The 20,029-nt window shown below is 46.0% G+C and overlaps 1 protein-coding gene across 1 annotated transcript in view; it reads left to right on the top strand.

Annotated features, from left to right (window-relative positions):
- The first annotated feature begins 12,247 nt into the window (after positions 1–12,247).
- Positions 12,248–20,029, top strand: part of LMOD2 (leiomodin 2) — a 37,388-nt gene continuing 29,606 nt past the window's right edge. Inside the window, exon 1 of the mRNA XM_032963552.2 lies at positions 12,248–13,410. Within this exon, the coding sequence (XP_032819443.1) occupies positions 13,132–13,410 (279 nt within the window). The 5' untranslated portion in view covers positions 12,248–13,131. The remainder of the gene's footprint in view (positions 13,411–20,029) is intronic.

Here is a 20,029-nt window from a genome sequence, read left to right as displayed (position 1 = left end):
GAGCGATGATTTACGCTATCGATTAATCTACCGATTAGCTGTTTTATTATTCGACGAAATCGGATAACAATGAAATAATTTGACAAAAAATCTCACCTCTCTGTCTGCTGCGTGTAAGATATCAATCGTGAAATGATGGCTGTGTGTGCGCGCAGGCATTAGGAACCTAAGCAATGAACATCAATTGGCACACGCGAGTTGAGAAGCAATTTTTTTTTTCTCAGAATTCATCCCCCTATTATCTCAACGGTGCGGCTCGGAATGTTGAGACAAGAACTAAGCCCTATAGAGGGGCTCTCTGGTGCTCCGTCCAGGGCAGGCCCTTCCGCCAGCAGTGGCTTGCAGGAAGCCATTGCAGGGTCTGCACCTGTACCTTTACTGCACGTTCACGGGACTCAAACCAAAGCTTTGAACAGGCGGGTCCACTTGAAATTGCCAAGACCGCAAGGGGCCACCTGGCTGTATAAAACATCACGTTCAGAAGAAGAAATAAAAACAAACTGCCAGCACCCCCCCCCCCAAGCGCCCCCCCTTGATGCGTTGTTGCTGACGGGGATGGCATCGTACACACGTTGCGCCTTTGGGTGTAGAGATCACACGAGGACATGACGTGCTGCTGTCGCCAACCGATGAGCACGGTCGGCTACGCACTGTGCAAAAGAAGTGCGTCCGTACATACAGGGGCAGCGATATCGGTGCAGAGCACTGCAGTTGAAATCGGAGCTGGCTGGCAGCGCGATCGCTTGCCCCTTGCTTACAGCAAGCACTCCATGCCCTGGCGTGAACTCCGGAACCAAAGGCGCAGCCGTGCGCGTAAGCGCCGCGTCGAGCTTTATAAGTCGGAGGTGGTGAAAACGCCCTCGCACGAATGACCTCGTGAACCACCGCAACAAAGCCCCCCCACCCCACCCCACCACTCCCCACGTCCGCCAAGAAACCATCCCCGCATACTTTCCTGCAACCTCGTTTAACCCCGGCAGCCCGCACTGCGGCCGCGTTCCATCCTCGCGCTTTGTCGACGCCCTGCCTCCTGCCACTGTGCAGCGTCTCTCTGCACCCTTTTCTTGTCGCGTGCGTTTAGTTCGTTGCCATTCCCCCCCGCGCGCGCGTGTCCGATGAGCACGGTGCGAAAGAAGTTCAACACACGGGTTTGATTTGTCGTCCTTCCCGCGTGCCTCCGATGAGCACTGTTGGCTACGTACGGTGCGAAAGAAGTTCAACACACGGGTTTAGTTTGTCGTCCTTCCCCCGCACGCCCCTCCGATGTGCACGGTGGCTACGTACGGTGCGAAAGAAGTTCTACATGCATACGTGCGTACATACCTTGGCACCCGAGATCATGTCAGAATCAGAATATTTCAACACATGCCTGTCAATACCATACGGTGTACCCGAATTTCTTATTCAGAGAAATTGAGTAAAAAAAATCTATCTTTTTGTATTTCTCCCTTGTGATGGGACTTTGTAGGATGAACGTTGAGATTTATAAGGGTACGGGGTGACCAATAAGGTCTGAATTGGCCTGTAATAAGGCAGGCACTGGTAAGGGGTTGACAGGTATGTATACAGTGCTAGAGGAATCCGATGAGCTCTGAAGCTCTTTTTTACACATGTCCAGTCGGGGCCTCGTTGGAACGTTACAACAACAAAACAAAACACAGTTTTGTTTTGTTTGTTGAAAACAAAACACGATAGGAGTGCAACGAATAGGAAAGGTAAACAAATCACTGAAAAATATATACAACTAAAACCAAACTATTTTCATCGTACCAGATGAAGACTACCGAGTCATTTTTCAGACGCGACCTGGACACAAAATTTTAGCTCAACAAAGTGACGAGTGGAGCCAGAACGCGTTTCGACCCCCACCCCCCACCCCCGCTGTGTCTCTGCCCACGCAAATACCCGTATAGCAAATGAATGGGCGATGTTTAAATACGGTAACGAGCGCGTATGCTCACTGCAGACTCTGTTTGAACATTCAGGGAAGCAAGGACACGGGGGAGTAGGCGTGGAAGTCTGCTTTGATTAATGCATCAAAATCAATTCCCTCGCTCACGCCGAACTCATCGACGCGTAGGCGAGAGAATCCGTTACCTGTGGTTTTGAAGCTAATTATTTGCAAATTGTATGCCAATGTTACATATAGGCTAACTGAAGGAACGAAATTATACGAACCAGTGAATGAGGGAACACTGCGAAGGTGTCGGGAGGAATGAGACGAAAGAAAAAGGATCGATTACTGAATCAAATCATGTTCGTTCCGAGGGCAGACCGGGAGTTGAATGTTCGTGTGGCTGCCGAGTTTACAAAGCATGAGTTCAACAGCGCCGTGTTGGGTCTCACAGTCGTGCTTTGGGTAGCTCCTCCTGCGTGTGTTTGGATTGCACCGCGTGCCGCTTGGCACCACGTCCGACCTGTCACGGCGCGTGGAGCCGAAACTTCGGACACCGTGCTCAACCGCGCAACGGGGATTCGACTTCCCTCCGCGTCCTGCCCGGAGACTGCCGTCCGCCGCAACGGAGTCACGCCGACATGCGTGCTCATTCTCAGGGCTGCGGTTCAGCGGAACACGGTGCGATTCCCGTGTGCGGTCGTTGGTGACCGGGCTGGTCGCGAGCGACGATGCCGCCGAAGGAAGGGGGAGCACGTATTGAGAGGGAACAACCGAGGTGGATTGTGAGATTGCAGGATCGTGAAGATGGTGATGGGTTGTTTTTCTGTTTTTGTTTTCTCACACAGTTGCTGAACACAGGCTCAAAGGCCAAAAAAGGCTAGGCGACCAGAAACAAACTGCACCATCGAAGTTGTTATGAAATGAGCGAGGTTATTATAATTATTATTTCTTGCGCCTCCGATTAGCACGGTTGGCTGCATACGGTGCGAAAGAAGTTCAATGTACGTATGTACATACGAGATTTGGGAAAGAGCCGATGGAAAAGGATTCCAAAGAGGAGGAGTGTTTCCCTTCTACGTGACTTTACCGAAAGAACCAAGAATAGGAGGAGTGTGGTTAAAATCAGTCTGGGTGAGATGAAACGGTGTCTGGTAGGCCGAGTCCTCAACACGGGTGGAGGGATAAATAAATGAAGTTCATGGGAACGGTAACCATGGTAGTAGGGATAGTAGAGTGATAAGGTGACTGAGAACCGGCGAGCGAGTAAAAACTAAACTTAACTGATTTTCTTGGTTCTTTCGGTAAAGTCACGCAGAAGGGAAACAAAAAAATTATAAAAATATTCTTTATTCTTAAATCGAAATATAAAAATATTGTTTGATATTTTTATTATTTCATTGTTTCCCTTCTACGTGACTTTACCGAAATAACCAAGAATATGAATCCCTGCAGTCACGAAGCTTTAAATCAAAATTTGAACTCATTTTGTTTGACGAGTAAGGCTCAGCTATATAGCTGTTTTTCAGAAGCAAGATCGCCATAAATGATAGCCCAACGAAGTGGCTCATCGCGTGGAAATGTATAGCAGCAAAATACTCTAAACGTGTGACGTTGATTTTAAATGTGGAGGGGAAAAACTGGAGGACCCGGAGAAAAATCCACACGACCACGGGGAGAGAGAGTTCACGCACACTCCAATATAACAGCAGGCGTCAGGATCGAACCCACGACCTCTCGTATACCCGGTGAGGAGGTTGACATCTTGACACCGAGTGCCTTGAGTGAACTGGCAAGTGCTGGATCATCAATCACCCTGGCCGCTTTGCCCTCAATTTTCTTGTGCAGCGAGAGGTAGGAGCTGGGTGCCCCACCCCAGGCTGTGACAGCAGCAGGATTCCAACCTCTGCTAAATGTGTGTGCCTTATACAGCAGCAGAAATCATTGTTCAGAGTGAGCGAGGCTTCAGCACGGATAGGAAACCAAGCTTCTTCGATGCATCTTTAGCCAGGTTAGATTAGGCTTGTGGAGGCTTTCATCCAGCAGTTGATTGATAATGGCTGATAATAAAAATTATCTTGACTTAGCTTTCGTAACTGCAGGAATTCATATTCTTTGGGTATTTCGGTAAAGTCACATAGATAGGTTCAAATAAATATAAATAAATATAAAATAAAAAAACTACGGCATTTCGATCACAACACAAGCGATCGTCATCAGGAGGAAAAAGAGGGGGAAAGCTGCTGAATACAGACTGTTTTAAAGGTTTAAAATGGATGTCATCCAAGGGTCATAAACGAAGTGGGCGGGGCTAATTATGTTAATGTGAGAAATTAGCATGTCAATGTAAGATTGGAGAGCGGCCTCCATGGCGAGCGCACGGAGGTGGCTATGTTAATGTGAGAAATTAGCATGTTAATGTAAGATCGCAGAGCCACCGCCATATCGAGGTCGGTGCACGGAGATGGCCACGTTGACGCGAGAAATTCAACCTGTTAGTGTAAAATCGGAGAGCCGAAGCCACGGGGGGGAAAAATATAACATCAGAAGGTGGCAAGATGGGAACATCACAGCCAGTTATGACTTAAACTGGTTGATGACATATTTCCAATGATTGCTGAGTTTGTACCCATCCTGTCGGTGGAAATTGTGTCTGTGTCTGTATATGTAGATGGCATCACAAACAAATCTTTGTTGATAGCCAGTGGGCTTACAAAGTACCTTCGTCTTAGAGAAATGTATTTCGTGTGAGCCAACTGCATTAAAACAATGATCAGCCACGGACGACGTGTTGGTCCTACCGTGTTTAAAATCTGCCTCATGTTCACGAACACGGTCCGAGACATGTCGCTGTATCACCGATCATCATCACCTAGCCAGTGAACTGAAACACGTGCACCATGCTCTCAAGATGAATGTATATTCGGACCACACAATCCGTAAAGCTATCACCCCAACCATTGGGAAAGAACCATCTGAGGACCCAATCAAAACCATCACCTTGCCATACATAGCAGGGGTCACCAAAAATATTTCCAAAATCTAGAGCCAACACAAGATCCAGGCTAGATATAACACAGTACATAAAATTCGTGATCTGATCCCATCTGTGAAGGATAGGATCCCTGATATGCAATTCCCTGGCGTCTACAAACTAAGCTGTGTCTGCGGCAGTAGTTACATTGGGGAAACTAAGCGACATGTCTCGGACCATGTTCGTGAACATGAGGCAGAATTAAACACGGTAGGACCAACACGTCGGCCGTGGCTGATCATTGTTTTAATGCAGTTGGCTCACACAAAATACATTTCTCTAAGACGAAGGTACTTTGTAAGCCCACTGGCTATCAACAAAGATTTGTTCGTGATGCCATCCACATATACAGACACAGACACAATTTCAACCGACAGGATGGGTACAAACTCAGCAATCATTGGAAATATGTCATCAACCAGTTTAAGTCATAACTGGCTGTGATGTTCCCATCTTGCCACCTTCTGATGTTATTTCCCCCCCCCCCGTGGCTTCGGCTCTCCGATTTTACACTAACAGGTTGAATTTCTCGCGTCAACTTGGTCATCTCCGTGCACCGACCTCGATGTGGCGGTGGCTCTGCGATCTTCCATTAACATGCTAATCTCTCACATTAAAATAGCCACCTCCGTGCGCTCGCCATGGAGGCCGCTCTCCAATCTTACATTAACATGCTAATTTCTCATATTAACATAACTAGCCCCACCCACTTCGTTTATGACCCTTGGACTACACCCGTTTTAAACCTTTTAAACAGTCTGCAGTCAGCAGCTTTCCCCCTCTTTTTTCCTCTTGTGTTGTGATCGAAACGTCGTAGTTTTTTGTTTTTTTTAATTTATTTTTATTAATTTGAACCTATCTACATGACTTTACCGAAAGACCCAAAGAAAATAAAATAATGATAATGCACCATAACAGGGAACTTTAAAGTACATTGAATCTAATGTTCTCGTGCAATCAATCCTTACTTGGTTAAAAGAAAGAACCATTCCATAGTTTCCACAGTCCACCGAACTGTGAGGGGATATTTTGTTTATTTTTTATCGTTGCCGGGGAACGGCCGATTGCAGAGAGATGAACGGAACAGAACCTTGAGACGCGTGCGTGAGTGCGAATGTGTGTATGTGTGTGTGTGTCTGTGTGTGTGGAGCCCTGTGGAGGAGGCTCGTGAAAGACGCTGCTGGGCAGTTGGAGGCAGTCGCCCTCCAACAACAACAGAGGGCAGAGGAGCGACGCTCACAACAATGAGCAGAGCGCCGGGTGGCTAAAGCACAGCAAGTTGGCACAGTAGGGGGCACAGGTGGTGCATCAGCCAGTCATCTTGGTCATCTCAGTCAGTCGACCCGTGGCACCTGGGTCTGCCCCGTGACCTCTTGCCAGGTGGCGTTCGATACTTCACTTGGCCTCAAGGTGCACATAGCCTGGCACAAGCGTCGTGGTGACATTACCGCCACTTAGTGGCGAAAGGCGGTTGTTGTTGTTGGGGAGCCCTACTACAACAACGGAGGGCGGAGGAACGACGCTCACAATAACGAGCGGAGCGCCGGGTGGCTAAAGCACAGCAAGTTGGCACAGTAGGGGGCACAAGTGGTGCATCAGCCAGTCGTCTCAGTCAGTCGACCTGTGGCATCTGGGTCTGCCCTTTGACCTCCTCCCAGCGGGCGTTTGACACTTCACGTGGCCTCAAGGTGCACATAGCCTGGCACAAGCGTCGTGGTAACGTCACCGCCACTTAGTGGTGAATGGCGGTTGTTGTTGTTGGAGCGGTAGTGTAGCGGTGAGTGCGCTGCTCTACGAACCTGGCGACCTGGGTTCGATTCCCGCTCACGGCCAACACCAATGACGATTATCTGAACTGGTCCTGGGCCTCCCCTAGGTCGACCCAGCCTCAAATGAGTACCTGGTGCGGTGTGTAGTAAACATCGTCACTAGGGAGACAAAGGCAGCCGGGCGTGGTGTTTGCCACCCACCCATAGTGTGCCGTGCCCGCCTTCATAGGTGCTCGCTAACAGCACTTGTCCCAACAGTCTGTTAAAGGCTACATGGGGGATCTTTGTATTTTTGTTTTTGTAGCCGGGGTCGCCTAGAGATTGTGACGCTCACTCCCGGGACACACCGTGCGGATATCATCGGTGTGACTCTCATCTGCATGAATTTTATGTCAGGAATTGCCATGGCACTGTTTGTTGTGAAGCAGGCATTAACAAAAACAACCAAGACATATTTCTCCATATTAGAAGATGCACCCTCCACCGCCCCCATCTGTAAATGAAAGTAAAAATTGAGTGCGTCTTATGATCTGGGTAGCTGTATGTATGTAACCAGGTTTAAGAAACTTAATTTACACTGGGCATAGGTCAGAGGATTGACTTACTTTACAAAGAATCTTATAATCCACAGGATACAATAACAAAATTTGTATGACTACGGTAATCAAAATACATTATTTAAAAAAGGTCATTATTTTGTCACTACATTACGTAGAATGCAGTTACATCGTACTGTGCCAGAGTGCTTTATCTTACATTCAGTCCAGTTCGGGTCAGAGGTCAAATTGGTCCATCATCCGTGCAGGGGTGATACAAATGAGTAGCAGCACTTGGTGATGTTAACCGTGGTTTGTACTATGGAGAGCCTTGTTCCCAGCATAAGAATGTGGAATTTTCATCACTGGCCAAAGGGTATCTAAGTGAAGATGAGCATCACCTTGCAATTAATTTGCATTTTACATTTTACTTAACATTTTGAACTAACAATAAAATGCATTTTTCTTTGTTATCAATAAAGACACTCGTTCGCTAGCCTGAGTTTACCATTAGATGGTCGTGGGAATTAATTAACTTTAAGACCAGCTAAAAATTCTGAGCTACGTGAACATAAATTAAGTTTAATCCAAATGCAATTAACGCACAACACAATGTGTCCTTGTGTTCGGGCAATTAGATTCACCATATATGGGTTTATCTTGGATTTTTAGATTAGGGTATACACTGTACCTTTCCTAATCGCCTGCTCTTACAGCTTTTAAATATTTTTAGCAAGACAATTAACAATTAACATTAGGAGGCATGATAATATGAAGCCGCTTAGAGCTGTGCACTTCACAGGCACTCCCCAATCAAACATTAACATGTATTTTCGTGACATTTTGAAGCAGCATTGTCCAATGTGTTGACTCAATAAAGACCAGGCCAGAGTTAGGGCCTTAGGCAGAAGGAGTTCATTTCAGTGGACTGATTGTATAAAATTCGCTCAGAATCTTTAAAAATATAACCGAATATTTCTAAATATTGCCGATATTTCAAAACAACATAGATAATCGCTAATTTCATCCCCTTATGTAACAAGTTTGAACACCATTTCCATCAACAAGGGGAGCAGCTAACGCTGCCAAATTTCTGGGAGGCTCAGTCTGGTAAGAATATAGGTGTTGGAGTGGAGATCATGGATGAGAGCCTGCACATGGCCGAAAATGAAAAGCGGCTTAGGCGACACCACAATCTGAGAAGGTCCCGATGGAGAGGCACGAGAGTATCCGAGTTGTGGGAGGATCTGGCTATTCGAGGGTCGGGCTGCTTAGCCAACAAGGAGCTGCACCCTGACACACTGAGCAACGGGCGTGGTGGAGCAGTCATTTAATACGGTGGACAACAGTGACGAAGATTGAGCTGTGAGACATCCAAAGAGATGTCAGAATCAAAATTGATTGTTCCTCCATCTGTGCAGAGTTTTGAGGGTTACCCCCTTGTCACTTTCTGACTTGCCCCTACTGGATATCTGTTAAAAAGAGCTTCATAGCTCATCGGATTTGCCCTGGACTTACAAAGATTCTGATTATTATTGTAAGTATGCCAAACACTGTAGTAAGTGGCTAAGCAATAAAATAGTTCTCTCCTGAAAGAGACTTGAGACTTAGTAAGGCACTCCTGGATAAATAACTGTCCACATTTTTACTTGCTGTACTTCCTCCTACAGACATTTAATTAGCCTGCAGTGAGACATCTCGACCATATACATGTGTGGTCCACGAACCCGACCTTCAAGTCTGGATTACACAATAGGTTTTGGAGAAATAAATTGTAATGATTTTTACGGCCATGGTTAAAAGTGTTGACAATGTTTGTGCTTGTAGAATTAGTTAAAGCCAAAGTACATGTATGGTAATGTGACAAAAATTATATAATTACAGGTTCGTGCTGGAGCAAAGCACGCACACAAGAACGCTCTGATATGTTTTTGGGTTGTTCTGCGTGTTGTTTAGCATTATGCCCGACGTTTCCTGAATAATCCCCTCACTAAAGAAGCTTCGAGCGCAGGGAGCAAAACGTCACGCATTATGCGGAACATCACACGGTACAACCCGAAAACACATCAGAGAGCCGCGCAGCACGACGTGAAAAGCTTTTGCAAAAGTTACAACTCGTTCCGCGCCATGATGAATGTGGTGTTCTCTGGAGAAGCATCAATATTTCACGGAGCAAAAGATAACAACTTGGATTTTTTTATTACATTAATTTTACGGATCGCAACTGGTTGATGGCACGATTAACACGAACAAAGTTCCATAGAGGGAAAAACATATCTACAACCCAAAATCAGAGTTATTTTTCAAATTGTTACGTAAATGACAGTTCCCCATTCCACAGTCCTCCTTGTTCGTTTCACATCCGCTCAAGGGGCTAAAGAGAGTATTTTCCGCCTGTAATACAGCAACTGAAGGTGGTATTTTATACGTTACCTCCTGCTTTTGGGAAGTTGCTGCCGTGCGTGAAACGTGCGTAATAATGATAAAGAGACATCACCTATGTTTAACCATTACACCGTGGCGGTGGGCAGACTGCAGTTATACTTGTGAGCCTTCCACAAATCATGACCCAGGTGCTGACAAGGTTTTTTTGACAGGAGACATATTACAGGTGTGAAACCTGTCAGCTTTCTCCAGCAGTCTGTGAAAATAACAATAAGAATTGTTATCACATCTATTTACAGTAAAGGGGTGATTAGCACATCACAGTCCTTTGTTATTCACTGCTGAATGAAGGCTTCCTCACTCTGTGATATATCTAAAATTTAATGTTTAAATACTGCCAGTAACAAAACCAAAATATAAAAAAATAACTTTTGACAAATAAAACTAAATACTGAATGTAAAAATAATAAAAATCACTTCCATTAAAAGCCATAATGGCTTGCTTCCAAAAGTTGACAGGCCTTTACTGGAAATAGTAAAATACCATGAAACAGTTTTTATTTTCATATAAATGTTGAAATATTTACAAGGGCACTAAAAATGTGATTCTTATCTTCACGCACACATTCCAGAGAGTGGGAGAAGAGGCAATAGCCAAGAATGTAAAAACACTGGGCACAAATTCCCCGCGCGTGTGACCTCGTGCGAGCTGCTGCAATTACAGCAGAGTCCATTTTTGGTTAAAACTTTAAATGTTATATTTTTTCCTCTTGGCAGCCCAGAGGTTGTGCCTGCAGTCGTCTTTCATGTATTTACGGACGTACTTTGATCCTCTTTATGTGTGTATGTTGAACGAGGCGCTTGTAAACATCTCATCGACACACTCTAGCAATGCACGCAATGTCTGCTTCACGCTGTTGTAAGGCTGGTGGCAGAGTAGCCGTTGCAGTCAACATTCGGCTCTCAAACGTGCCCAGATAGGGCACTCGTCATGTTCACTAAATACGTAGCGGAGGCACGAATGATTGTCCATGTACGTATGCATTCTGCCATGGGGGTGCAGGGTTCAATATGTATGTTGAACTTCTTTCACACCGTACGTATCCAACCGTGCTAATCGGAGGTGCGGCGGGAAGGACTACAAACGAAACACAAAGAAACTGTATTAAGAAAACGAGTTTTCCATCTAGATTTAAAAGTGAATAGCTCCAGTGGCTTCCTGATAGAACATTCCAGACGTCCAACAGAAACGCATCTGAACGCGTGCGATGCGGTAACTGTCTTTGTTCGCTGGCTAGCCAAAAGCCGCTACTGCAAGGATGAGCGGAGTTCGCGTGATGGTTTAACTTCACCTGGAGGTTGTGCTGCCTGGCATGAGACTTGCATTATTACACGATACATGGCTATTTTTATTTACATGTGGTATACTTTACGTGAATGTCTTCGGGTTCATACAAGTACCGGAAAACAGTGCTCATTTCATATTGTAGTCAGTGGTGGAAATTCCACGTTCCAATAATGAGCACAGGTCTGTCCTAAGAATGACCACTTTTGGACTGCCACAGAGTAGTACTTATGCTATTGACCATAAAGGGATGGTGGTCTGAGTGGACCTCGCCTGTTGGATTTGAATAAACTGCTTGTCCAATTGTGGGTGGAATGCTCAACCAACACCCTACACCTGGCTAATATGTATAAATGTATTCACTTCCAGTCTGTACATTTAATTAGCAGAAACGTAGTGTTTGTGTATGTGCACTCAGAATTAGCTACGAGTATTAGATCGGCTATGGTCACATTAACGTTTGTGATTTTTGACCCTGCAGAACACCAACGGCAATTGGTTTATTCGCCACCCCTGGGCCTCCTCGCGGCAAATCTAATCAAATCTAACACCTGCTAGAGTGAAGGTATCAATACCAGTACCACACCATCTCATTTGCGCTATGCTGACCTAAACAGGTCATTACTAAACGCGTGTTCACTTGCATACAGGGTTTAAAGCAAAAGGGCGATTTGGATGTATAAACCCGTGTGTGCCTTTGCACGTGACTAGCACGGTTGGATACGTACGGTGCGAAATAAGTTCAGCATACATATACACAAGTGTGTGTGTGGTAAGAAATCACTGATCAAACACCAAAGTCAATCACTCAGACACAAAGTTAAGGGGTCCTATCTTATATTCCCGTTCACATCATTTGCAAGCGTACACAAAGAAGTGTCTCCATTCAGCAAGTCCTCTGTCCACCCCAAGAGTGAACGGACAAGGGACATGGCTGTAAGTTGGTTTAATGGTGCACTCATAGCTGGGAAAAGTGTGTGTGCCTCCATCTCTTCCAAAGCCCCTGGCTGGTCTTTGCTGAAGCCCCTTTGTAAAGAGTAACGGACTCTCTCCTGCAGCGCTTAAGTGCCGTGCTAACTTGTGCTAAGGCATAGAAGAAGTGAACGCGTAAAAAAATCACCGCTTAAATGCACGCATATATACACGGCAATTGTGAAGTCGATTTAAGCCTACAGTAAGAACATGTCATCATTAAGTATAGCTGGCTACGTACGTTGCCAAATAAGTTCAACATACGTACATTTATTTTTAAAAAAAACTTTTAAATAAAATTTATATTCCTGATACTATTCTCTGTGTGCCAAAACTTAGGTGTGGAGTTGAGTTTTCACTTTCGTAGAAATTGATCAACTACGATTTTACTTTAAACGCCACCGTTTCCCGGGCACGATCTCTTAATTGACTGAACAACTTCGTACGGCTTTAGCATGGAGGGCACTATAGACAAAAAACGTGTGCCCCCTACGCGGCTACAAACGGCCTTCTCCACCTTCGAGTGCCCCTCTGTTTATTAATCCTCTGGCGCTCCACCAAATTACACGGCTGTCTAAACATTTACGTCAGCAAATTGACACGCGCGTGTGATGGTCGCCGGATGGAGAGCATTCCTGTACAGGGGGTTATTTACGGAGAGCTTACGAGCGTTCAATGGCGTTCCACGGTGCGATCCGTGGCCACTGCCAGTGACGCTCAGAGCGATGACCTCATCTGCCAGCCTTATTAGGAACCAGGCAGTATATGAACCCAGATCCTTGCACGAAAACGACGTTTGCCGCGGTAGTTCCCAGTGTGAGCAGGCGCTTCTGCTCCCCGCAGCCACCAGCCCTCACCCCGCCACCGCCCGTGGCTTTTACTCATTTCTTCTTGGGGACTTCGAACGGATCTTGCCGAACGGGAGGGGGGGGGGGTAGAAATAAATCTCGCGCTTCCTGCTCTCTCTTTTTGGCGGGCACTGCGATCATCCCAGTCCTGAAAGATGCTGCTCGATTGCTAGCCGCTGCCATCCCAACGACGACAACACAAACGCGCGCGCATTCACGCACACACGCACGCACACACACGGGAGAGCACCTCTTGTCTGGACCGTGCACACGGGGGGGGGGGGGGGAGGAGGAGAACCAACTCACCTCACAGCAGCCACGTCGGTTCGCGAGACTCTCGCGCTGGCCATGTCGTTCGGGTACCGCAAAGAGCTGGACAAGTACGAGGAGGTGGACGAGGATGAGCTCCTGGCTGCGCTCTCGCCCGAGGAGCTGCGGGAGCTCGAGCGCGAGCTGGACAGCATCGACCCCGATGAGTCTCTGCCCCTGGGCCACAGGCAGAAAAGCGCGACCAACAAAGCACCGACCGGCAACTACAGCCGCAAGGGCCTCCTCACCTACTGGGAGAAGGAGACCAAGAAGATGCTGGAGGAGGAGCACCTCCCCGCGTCGTTGCTCGATGGACAGGTGAGCCGCTCGCGAAGCCCCTCGGCGCGGCTGCTCGTCCGACCGGGGTGAGACGTCGCGTCGGGAGATGACATGAAAATCTCTCTCTCTCGAGCGAGAGAGAGAGGGGTTTCAGTCGTGTGTTTTTTTTAAAGGAGCTCAAACGAACGTTTCGACGTTCACTTTCAAAGGTAAAGAAGTCACCATGCTTAAATTGAGTGAGCTTAAACGAACGTTTTGACGTTCACTTCAAAGGTAAAGAAGTCACCATGCTTAAATTGAGTGAGCTTAAACGAACGTTTTGACGTTCACTTCAAAGGTAAAGAAGTCACCATGCTTAAATTGAGTGAGATTAAACGAACGTTTCGACGTTCACTTTCAAAGGTAAAGAAGTCACCATGCTTAAATTGAGTGAGCTTAAACGAACGTTTTGACGTTCACTTTCAAAGGTAAAGATGTCACCATGCTTAAATTGAGTGAGCTTAAACGAACGTTTTGACGTTCACTTTCAAAGGTAAAGAAGTCACCATGCTTAAATTGAGTGAGCTTAAACGAACGTTTTGACGTTCACTTTCAAAGGTAAAGAAGTCACCATGCTTACATTGAGTGTGCAGCGGTGCTTGTTTCTGTTCGCGATGGGAATTCCACACTCTGATCACCGCGACCGTTCTTGCCAATGGACAACTACTGTCCTCAAAATGGCACTGGTTTTACCAACCACAAAGGGATTCGAAGTCGTACCCATTCTGATTGCGAGTCAAGGATTCTGGATCACCCAGCTGCCTTTGTATCGTCTAATTACGAATACTTTTCAAGTGTCATTTAGCGATAAGAAACGAGCACGTGCCGGTAAATCACATGGCAGAGTCTTTAATGTGCTCTGCGCTGAAGTTTGCACACTTTGGTTATTCCCTGCAGATATTGTTAGCTGGAAAAAGAAGGAAGCTAGCTGCTAACTCCTATAGCCTGCCAATCACTGAACTATCCAGTGACCATATAAGGGAGAGTACATTGTTTTGTTTGAAACACGGGGCATGAAATGTACACTGAGGAATGTGGCCTGACATTTCCGAGGCGTTAACATCGAGTATTAATGTGCACATTTGTTTGATATATATATTACTTTAAAGGATAGATGGAGATTAAATATATACCCGACACCATATGCGTACATTGTGCCATTCGTTTGGTACATTATTCTCAAAACCTTGCAACGACCCCTCATGTATTAAACCAATCCTCAGCCCACATTTGTTTAGCTTTTCCATGTGTGTGTGCTTGTTTACCGGAATGCTTTGGGACATATCAAAAATGCATTTGAGCCAGAATTTGCATTTTAATATTCCGTAGGGTCTCTGTGGGCACAGCTCTCCATGTCATATTTGTTTGGACCGACTATTTGTGTAATAAAAGAGAGTGTGCGTGTGCCGTGCACGTTCAAATATATGGCACGACCGTATATTTAAATTATGTTTGGCCATGTTAGCGAAAAAGGGAATCTAAATATAGTTGACATATATGCATTTGTAAACAGCCAACATGTGTCACATTTGAGCCTGGTTTATTGAATATGGTCCCCTAGCGTGTCAGGCTAAGACATGGCTCAGCTGCTCGCGCAGCAGACATCCCAGTCATGAAATTGCAAATATCAAATCCTGGCCACGGTTGGACTCAGCCAATCACTCTTCTGAATTTCACGTCCATAGTGAGGCTATAGCATTTGGCTGGAGGTAAGCCGAGGTCGTCCAAGAGGAACACTGAACCCCACTCCTGCAAGGTTGAATGTGTTTCATTCGGTTGTTGATCTCTCCTTAACCTGGGTCGTACATATGTATGTTTAACTTCTTTCGCACCGTACGTAGCCAACCGTGCTCATCTCGGAGATGCGGGAAAGGACAGCAAGCTAAACACAAAAAGGGTCACGGGTGAAGGAAGAAGCAACCCAATGGCAGATAGCTCTTATCTCATAGATTTGTAACTAGACTGTCCCCTGACACCCCAACATGAGATCGACGCTTCATCATAAAGAGAATGCTGCTCCTGTGGTGCAACGGTTATATCTCCCAGAGCGGCAGTTTACACATTGGACAGGTTCTTTGAATCGCCCCGCCTCTGTCCATTCAGCGGTATAAATGGGTGCACCGCGGTTAATCGATTGGCAGGTCACGTGTGAGGAGGGGTAAAGTGTGGGTACTCCCGCCTGGAAGAATATGTTGTTTTAAGAAAAATAGAGTGCTAGGGAAGGACTCACGATTATGATGCTGAAGTCCCTTATTGCATGAACGAAGCTCCACACTTGCGTTGAGCAATCCAGAGCACGCGACTTTGCGCATGGGAAAATATGGGCATTAATAAAAGAGACAGTTTCATCTTCTTTGGTTCTTTCGGTAAAGTCACGTAGAATGAGAATACAATAATAAATTGATAAAATAAAATAACACAATAATATTCTCACGACGTTTCGGCCACAACACAAGCGGCCTTCATCAGGTGAAGGGAGCGAGACTGTCTGGTAGGACAGCACTCCAGCGCTGTCCTACCAGACAGTCTCGCTCCCTTCACCTGATGAAGGCCGCTTGTGTTGTGGCCAAAACGTCGTGAGAATATTATTGTGTTATTTTATTTTATCAATTTATTATTGTATTCTCATTCTACGTGACTTTACCGAAATAACCAAAGAAGATGAATCATTGCAGTCACGAAAGCTTTAAATCGAAATTTAGACAGTTTCATGTTTTCTTTTTTTGTAAAAGATCAAAGTATATAACGAATGTGCGTCGAAGATGTCCAACTGCATTGTACATATGGGTGCGAAATGACCGGGATCTCATCTCGTCCATTTGGTAAACAGAATATGACACAATTTTACTCCCCGTGTCTATGTTTACATGTAATGTCTAAAAGTTTGAGAAATGTTCCATTCGGTGTTCACAACAGAGTCCCTTCCCTCACCCCCATGCTTTAACAGTGCACAAAATAAATAACACGTGAGTGATGCACCTAGAATATAATCCCCGCACCCAATGGTGGAGCCAGGATTTTCAGGTAGAGGGGGCAACCCCTCCAGCAATGAAAAATTATAGAGGAGTTGTTCGTAAGTAAGGACTTGTCCCTTGCTTTTTATTCGACGTGTGTGTGGCGATGGCACAGCCATCGATCGAGGGTCGAATTCGAACCATGTGTGATCGGCATCGCGCTCGCTGAAGGTGTTTGCCTTCAGGGAAGTCGTGTACTCTATACGCAACTGCGCACAATTCTGTGAGACACTTATAACCGCCTTGCCGTTACTTATTGCCAATTATGGACTCAGACTATTGTCCTATCATCTCATAGAGTCCCTGGCACGTAATAATATGCTGCACAGTGGCAGTGGGAGTCGCACAATGCCGATTTATTACTAATAAACCCAAATGATCCCATCGAAATTAGGGATTTCGATCGGATCATTGGGGGGGCACGTGCCACCCACCCCCCCCCCCCCCCCCCCCCCCCCCACTGGCTCCGCCAGTGCCTGCACCTCTGATTAGCACGGTTGGCTTATGTACGGTGCGGAAGAAGTTCAACATACAGTACGTTACTACTCATTAGCAATGTAAATGTCCTCAACATCTCCGGTGCACATGCACACTAATGGGGGCGCATGTCAAATACGATTATTGAACAGCACATTTGTCCAGAGTAGGTGCGTGACTGAGCAGCCTCTTTGTCCGTCCACTCAACAGAAAACCCCCTTGCAGTGGGGGCTAACTGCTCACTTCCTGCAAAACATCAAAGTGCCCTCTGCTCCAAAGGAGCAATTTGGTGGCACATCTGCAGTTGTGGCCCTGAGCCAATGGGAAGAAATTCAACACTCGCATGGTGGGAGCCGATCTTACCACGGGATCTATCACCGCATCGCGCGTGTTTCCAGACGCGCTTCTGCGGTCGTCTGGAACGCTCTTACTTCCGATATTAGGAAACCACTGGAGCTATGCACTTTTAAATAATCTGGATTGAAAACGTATTTCTTTAGAACTGTTTTTTTTATGTTTAGTTTGTTGTCTTTCCTCCCCACACCTCTGATTAGCACGGTTGGCTACATACGGTGCAGAAGAAGTTCAATGCACATACATATTGACTTCCCACCGAGTGTTGCTCACCGAATGAATGTTGACTGGGATCTCTAACAGAATCCTTGCTTGCTGGAGCAGAGAGTGTGCGGAGTGGAGTACTGTAGAGTGAGATGGCAGGGGAAAGGTAGGCAGTGGACGAGTGTGTGGAGGACGTTGAAGAATGTGGGAACTCGAAACTGATCTGGGATTGGATTGGGAGCTGGTGAAGGGATCGGAGTATCAGTGGTGATCGATGTGGTCTCGTTTTAGAATCAAAATCTTTATTTATACTGGAGGAATCTGATGAGCGATAAAGCTCTTTTTCACAGATGTCTGGTAAGGGGCAGGTCAGAAAGCTTAAACAAACGATGCAAAAACACCACAGGAGTGCAAAGTATAGGAAAAGTGAGCAAATCGCGAAACAAGCCCACTGAGCTATTAGTTTTGTTTTCAGAAGTGATCTGGCCACAAATTGTAGCTTAACTAAGTGGCTTATCACGTGGACATGTATAGCAGCCAAATAATCGAAATAATATAATGATTAATCTGAAGAGTGTGTGGGAGAGAGGTCTGGCAGGTACATTTTGGATCACCTGGAATTTGGAGACGGGGAAATTGGGGGGGTTGTACAGGCGAAGTTTCAGTGGTTGAGTTGGGGTGGTGGTGAAGGCATTGATGGGGCTCCTAGCGGGCAACTGGGGAGTAAGGAAATCATGGATGCGAGAGATGGTCGGGCACGTGGAGGCATGGGGCGGGGGGGTCATGCACAGCTGATGTGTGGGAAGAGAACGATGATCTCAGGATCGATGACAACTCCACAATTTGGCGCTCACTTTGCCATGGTGGTGATGTCAAAGTTGAGGAGGTGCACGCATGTCCATATGTTGAACTTCTTGTAAACACCCAACATGTGTCAGATGTGAGCCTGGCTTATTGAATACGGTGCCCGAGCGTGTCAGGCTAAGGCATGGCTCAGTTGGTCACGCAGCAGGCAACTCAGTCATGAAACCGCAAAGTTCAAATCCTGGCTACGGTTGGACTCAGCCAATCATTCTTCTGAATTTCACATTCATGGTGAGGCTCTAGCACTTGGGTGGGGGTGAGCAGAGGCTGTCCAAGAGGAAGACTGAACCCCACTCCAGTAAGGTTGAATTTGTTTCATTCGGATGTTCATGTCTCCTTAAGCCCTGTTAACATCAGCTGGTCGTATGTATGTACGTTGAACTTTTTTGGCACCGTACATAAACAACAGTGCTCATCGGAGGCATCCATTCAAATTGGCGTCTTTGCCGCGAGTGGGCTCTTAATGGAGATTTTAATGGAAATGTTCTCAAAATGGCGGCATGAACGCGAAGTGCATTTAAACACGTTCTGCTAGGGGGCACCATCCATAACAGGAAGCTTCTGGTTGTTAGCAAAAAAAAATTACCAAATAAGACCAGAGTATTTTTTTCATTGCCGTTCATACCATAATCAGGCGATGAGACTCATATCACAGAGCAAAGGACACAATGAACTCCCGTAAGACAGCCAAAGCTTCACATAAAATCACGGAATGGCTCAAGAGAATAACGCCACAGAACTACTGCTGGAAACCCCCCCCCACCCAAAATAACTCTCTTTTAGCCAAATGCAGACGGCGCTCCCTCGTGTTTTGTCAAGAGCGGTCTCGCTGCAGTTCAGTCACACAACATATTTACTCAGTTTTTGCCTCGAAGGCTGGACTAAGTCAAGTTAATCGAATGGCTCAATTACGCTACTGTCTTGTTGCACAACAACCAGTGGGGAATGTGCTTAAGATAGCACCACGCTGCGCCTTAATTTGTGAACCTGGATGGATTATGGATGGCTGTCTGGAATTTGATCCAGGAGCCCGATGGTGCTGGCTCATTGCCCCGTCATACATTCAGTGCCCTTTAAGCCTCTACGTTTGAAGGTTGTTTGTATGATGTTTTTGTTTTCCCATAATGCTGTAGCGTGTGCAAAATTATTTGGCACGTGTTGTGATGGTCAGCCAAAATCACACAGATTTTGGCTGGCCATCGAACAAAGATGGCCACTGCATCGCGTGCTTTCAGATGCGCTTATGTGGCCGTCTGGAACGCTCTTCCTTCCAATATGAGGAAGCCACTGGAACTATGCACTTTAAAGTATAAATTGAAAACTCATTCCTTGACAACGGATGTTTGTGTTTAGTTTGTTGTCCTTCCCCCACACCGCTATTATACATGGTTGGCTACGTACAGTGCGAAAGAAGTTCAAAATACATACACTAAACTTTATTTCACCTTAAAATATTTGACACTAGAGTTAAGGTTTTTTTTTTCTTCAGTATATATGTGAGCAATCGGCATGAAAACAATAATCGGTTATTCTAGTGTAAGATTAATTACGTCCATTTATTGCCGTTAGTTTTCCAATCTGTCAAGGCATTTATTCCACTTGGAAAAACAGCTTTGAGCAAAACATTAATTAGTAGCAACCAGATGTTACACGAATAAGTTTTACGTGGTTCCAGACTTGGAACAGGACCATTTGAAACTGGCCAT

The sequence above is a fragment of the Petromyzon marinus genome, chromosome 30, assembly GCF_048934315.1.
Source record: "Petromyzon marinus isolate PM22_M1 ecotype Great Lakes invasive population chromosome 30, UKy_Petmar_22M1.pri1.0, whole genome shotgun sequence".
Taxonomy (NCBI): domain Eukaryota; kingdom Metazoa; phylum Chordata; class Hyperoartia; order Petromyzontiformes; family Petromyzontidae; genus Petromyzon; species Petromyzon marinus.
The sequence above is the reverse complement of the archived record's forward strand: the minus strand, read 5'-3'. Positions and strand labels throughout refer to the sequence as shown.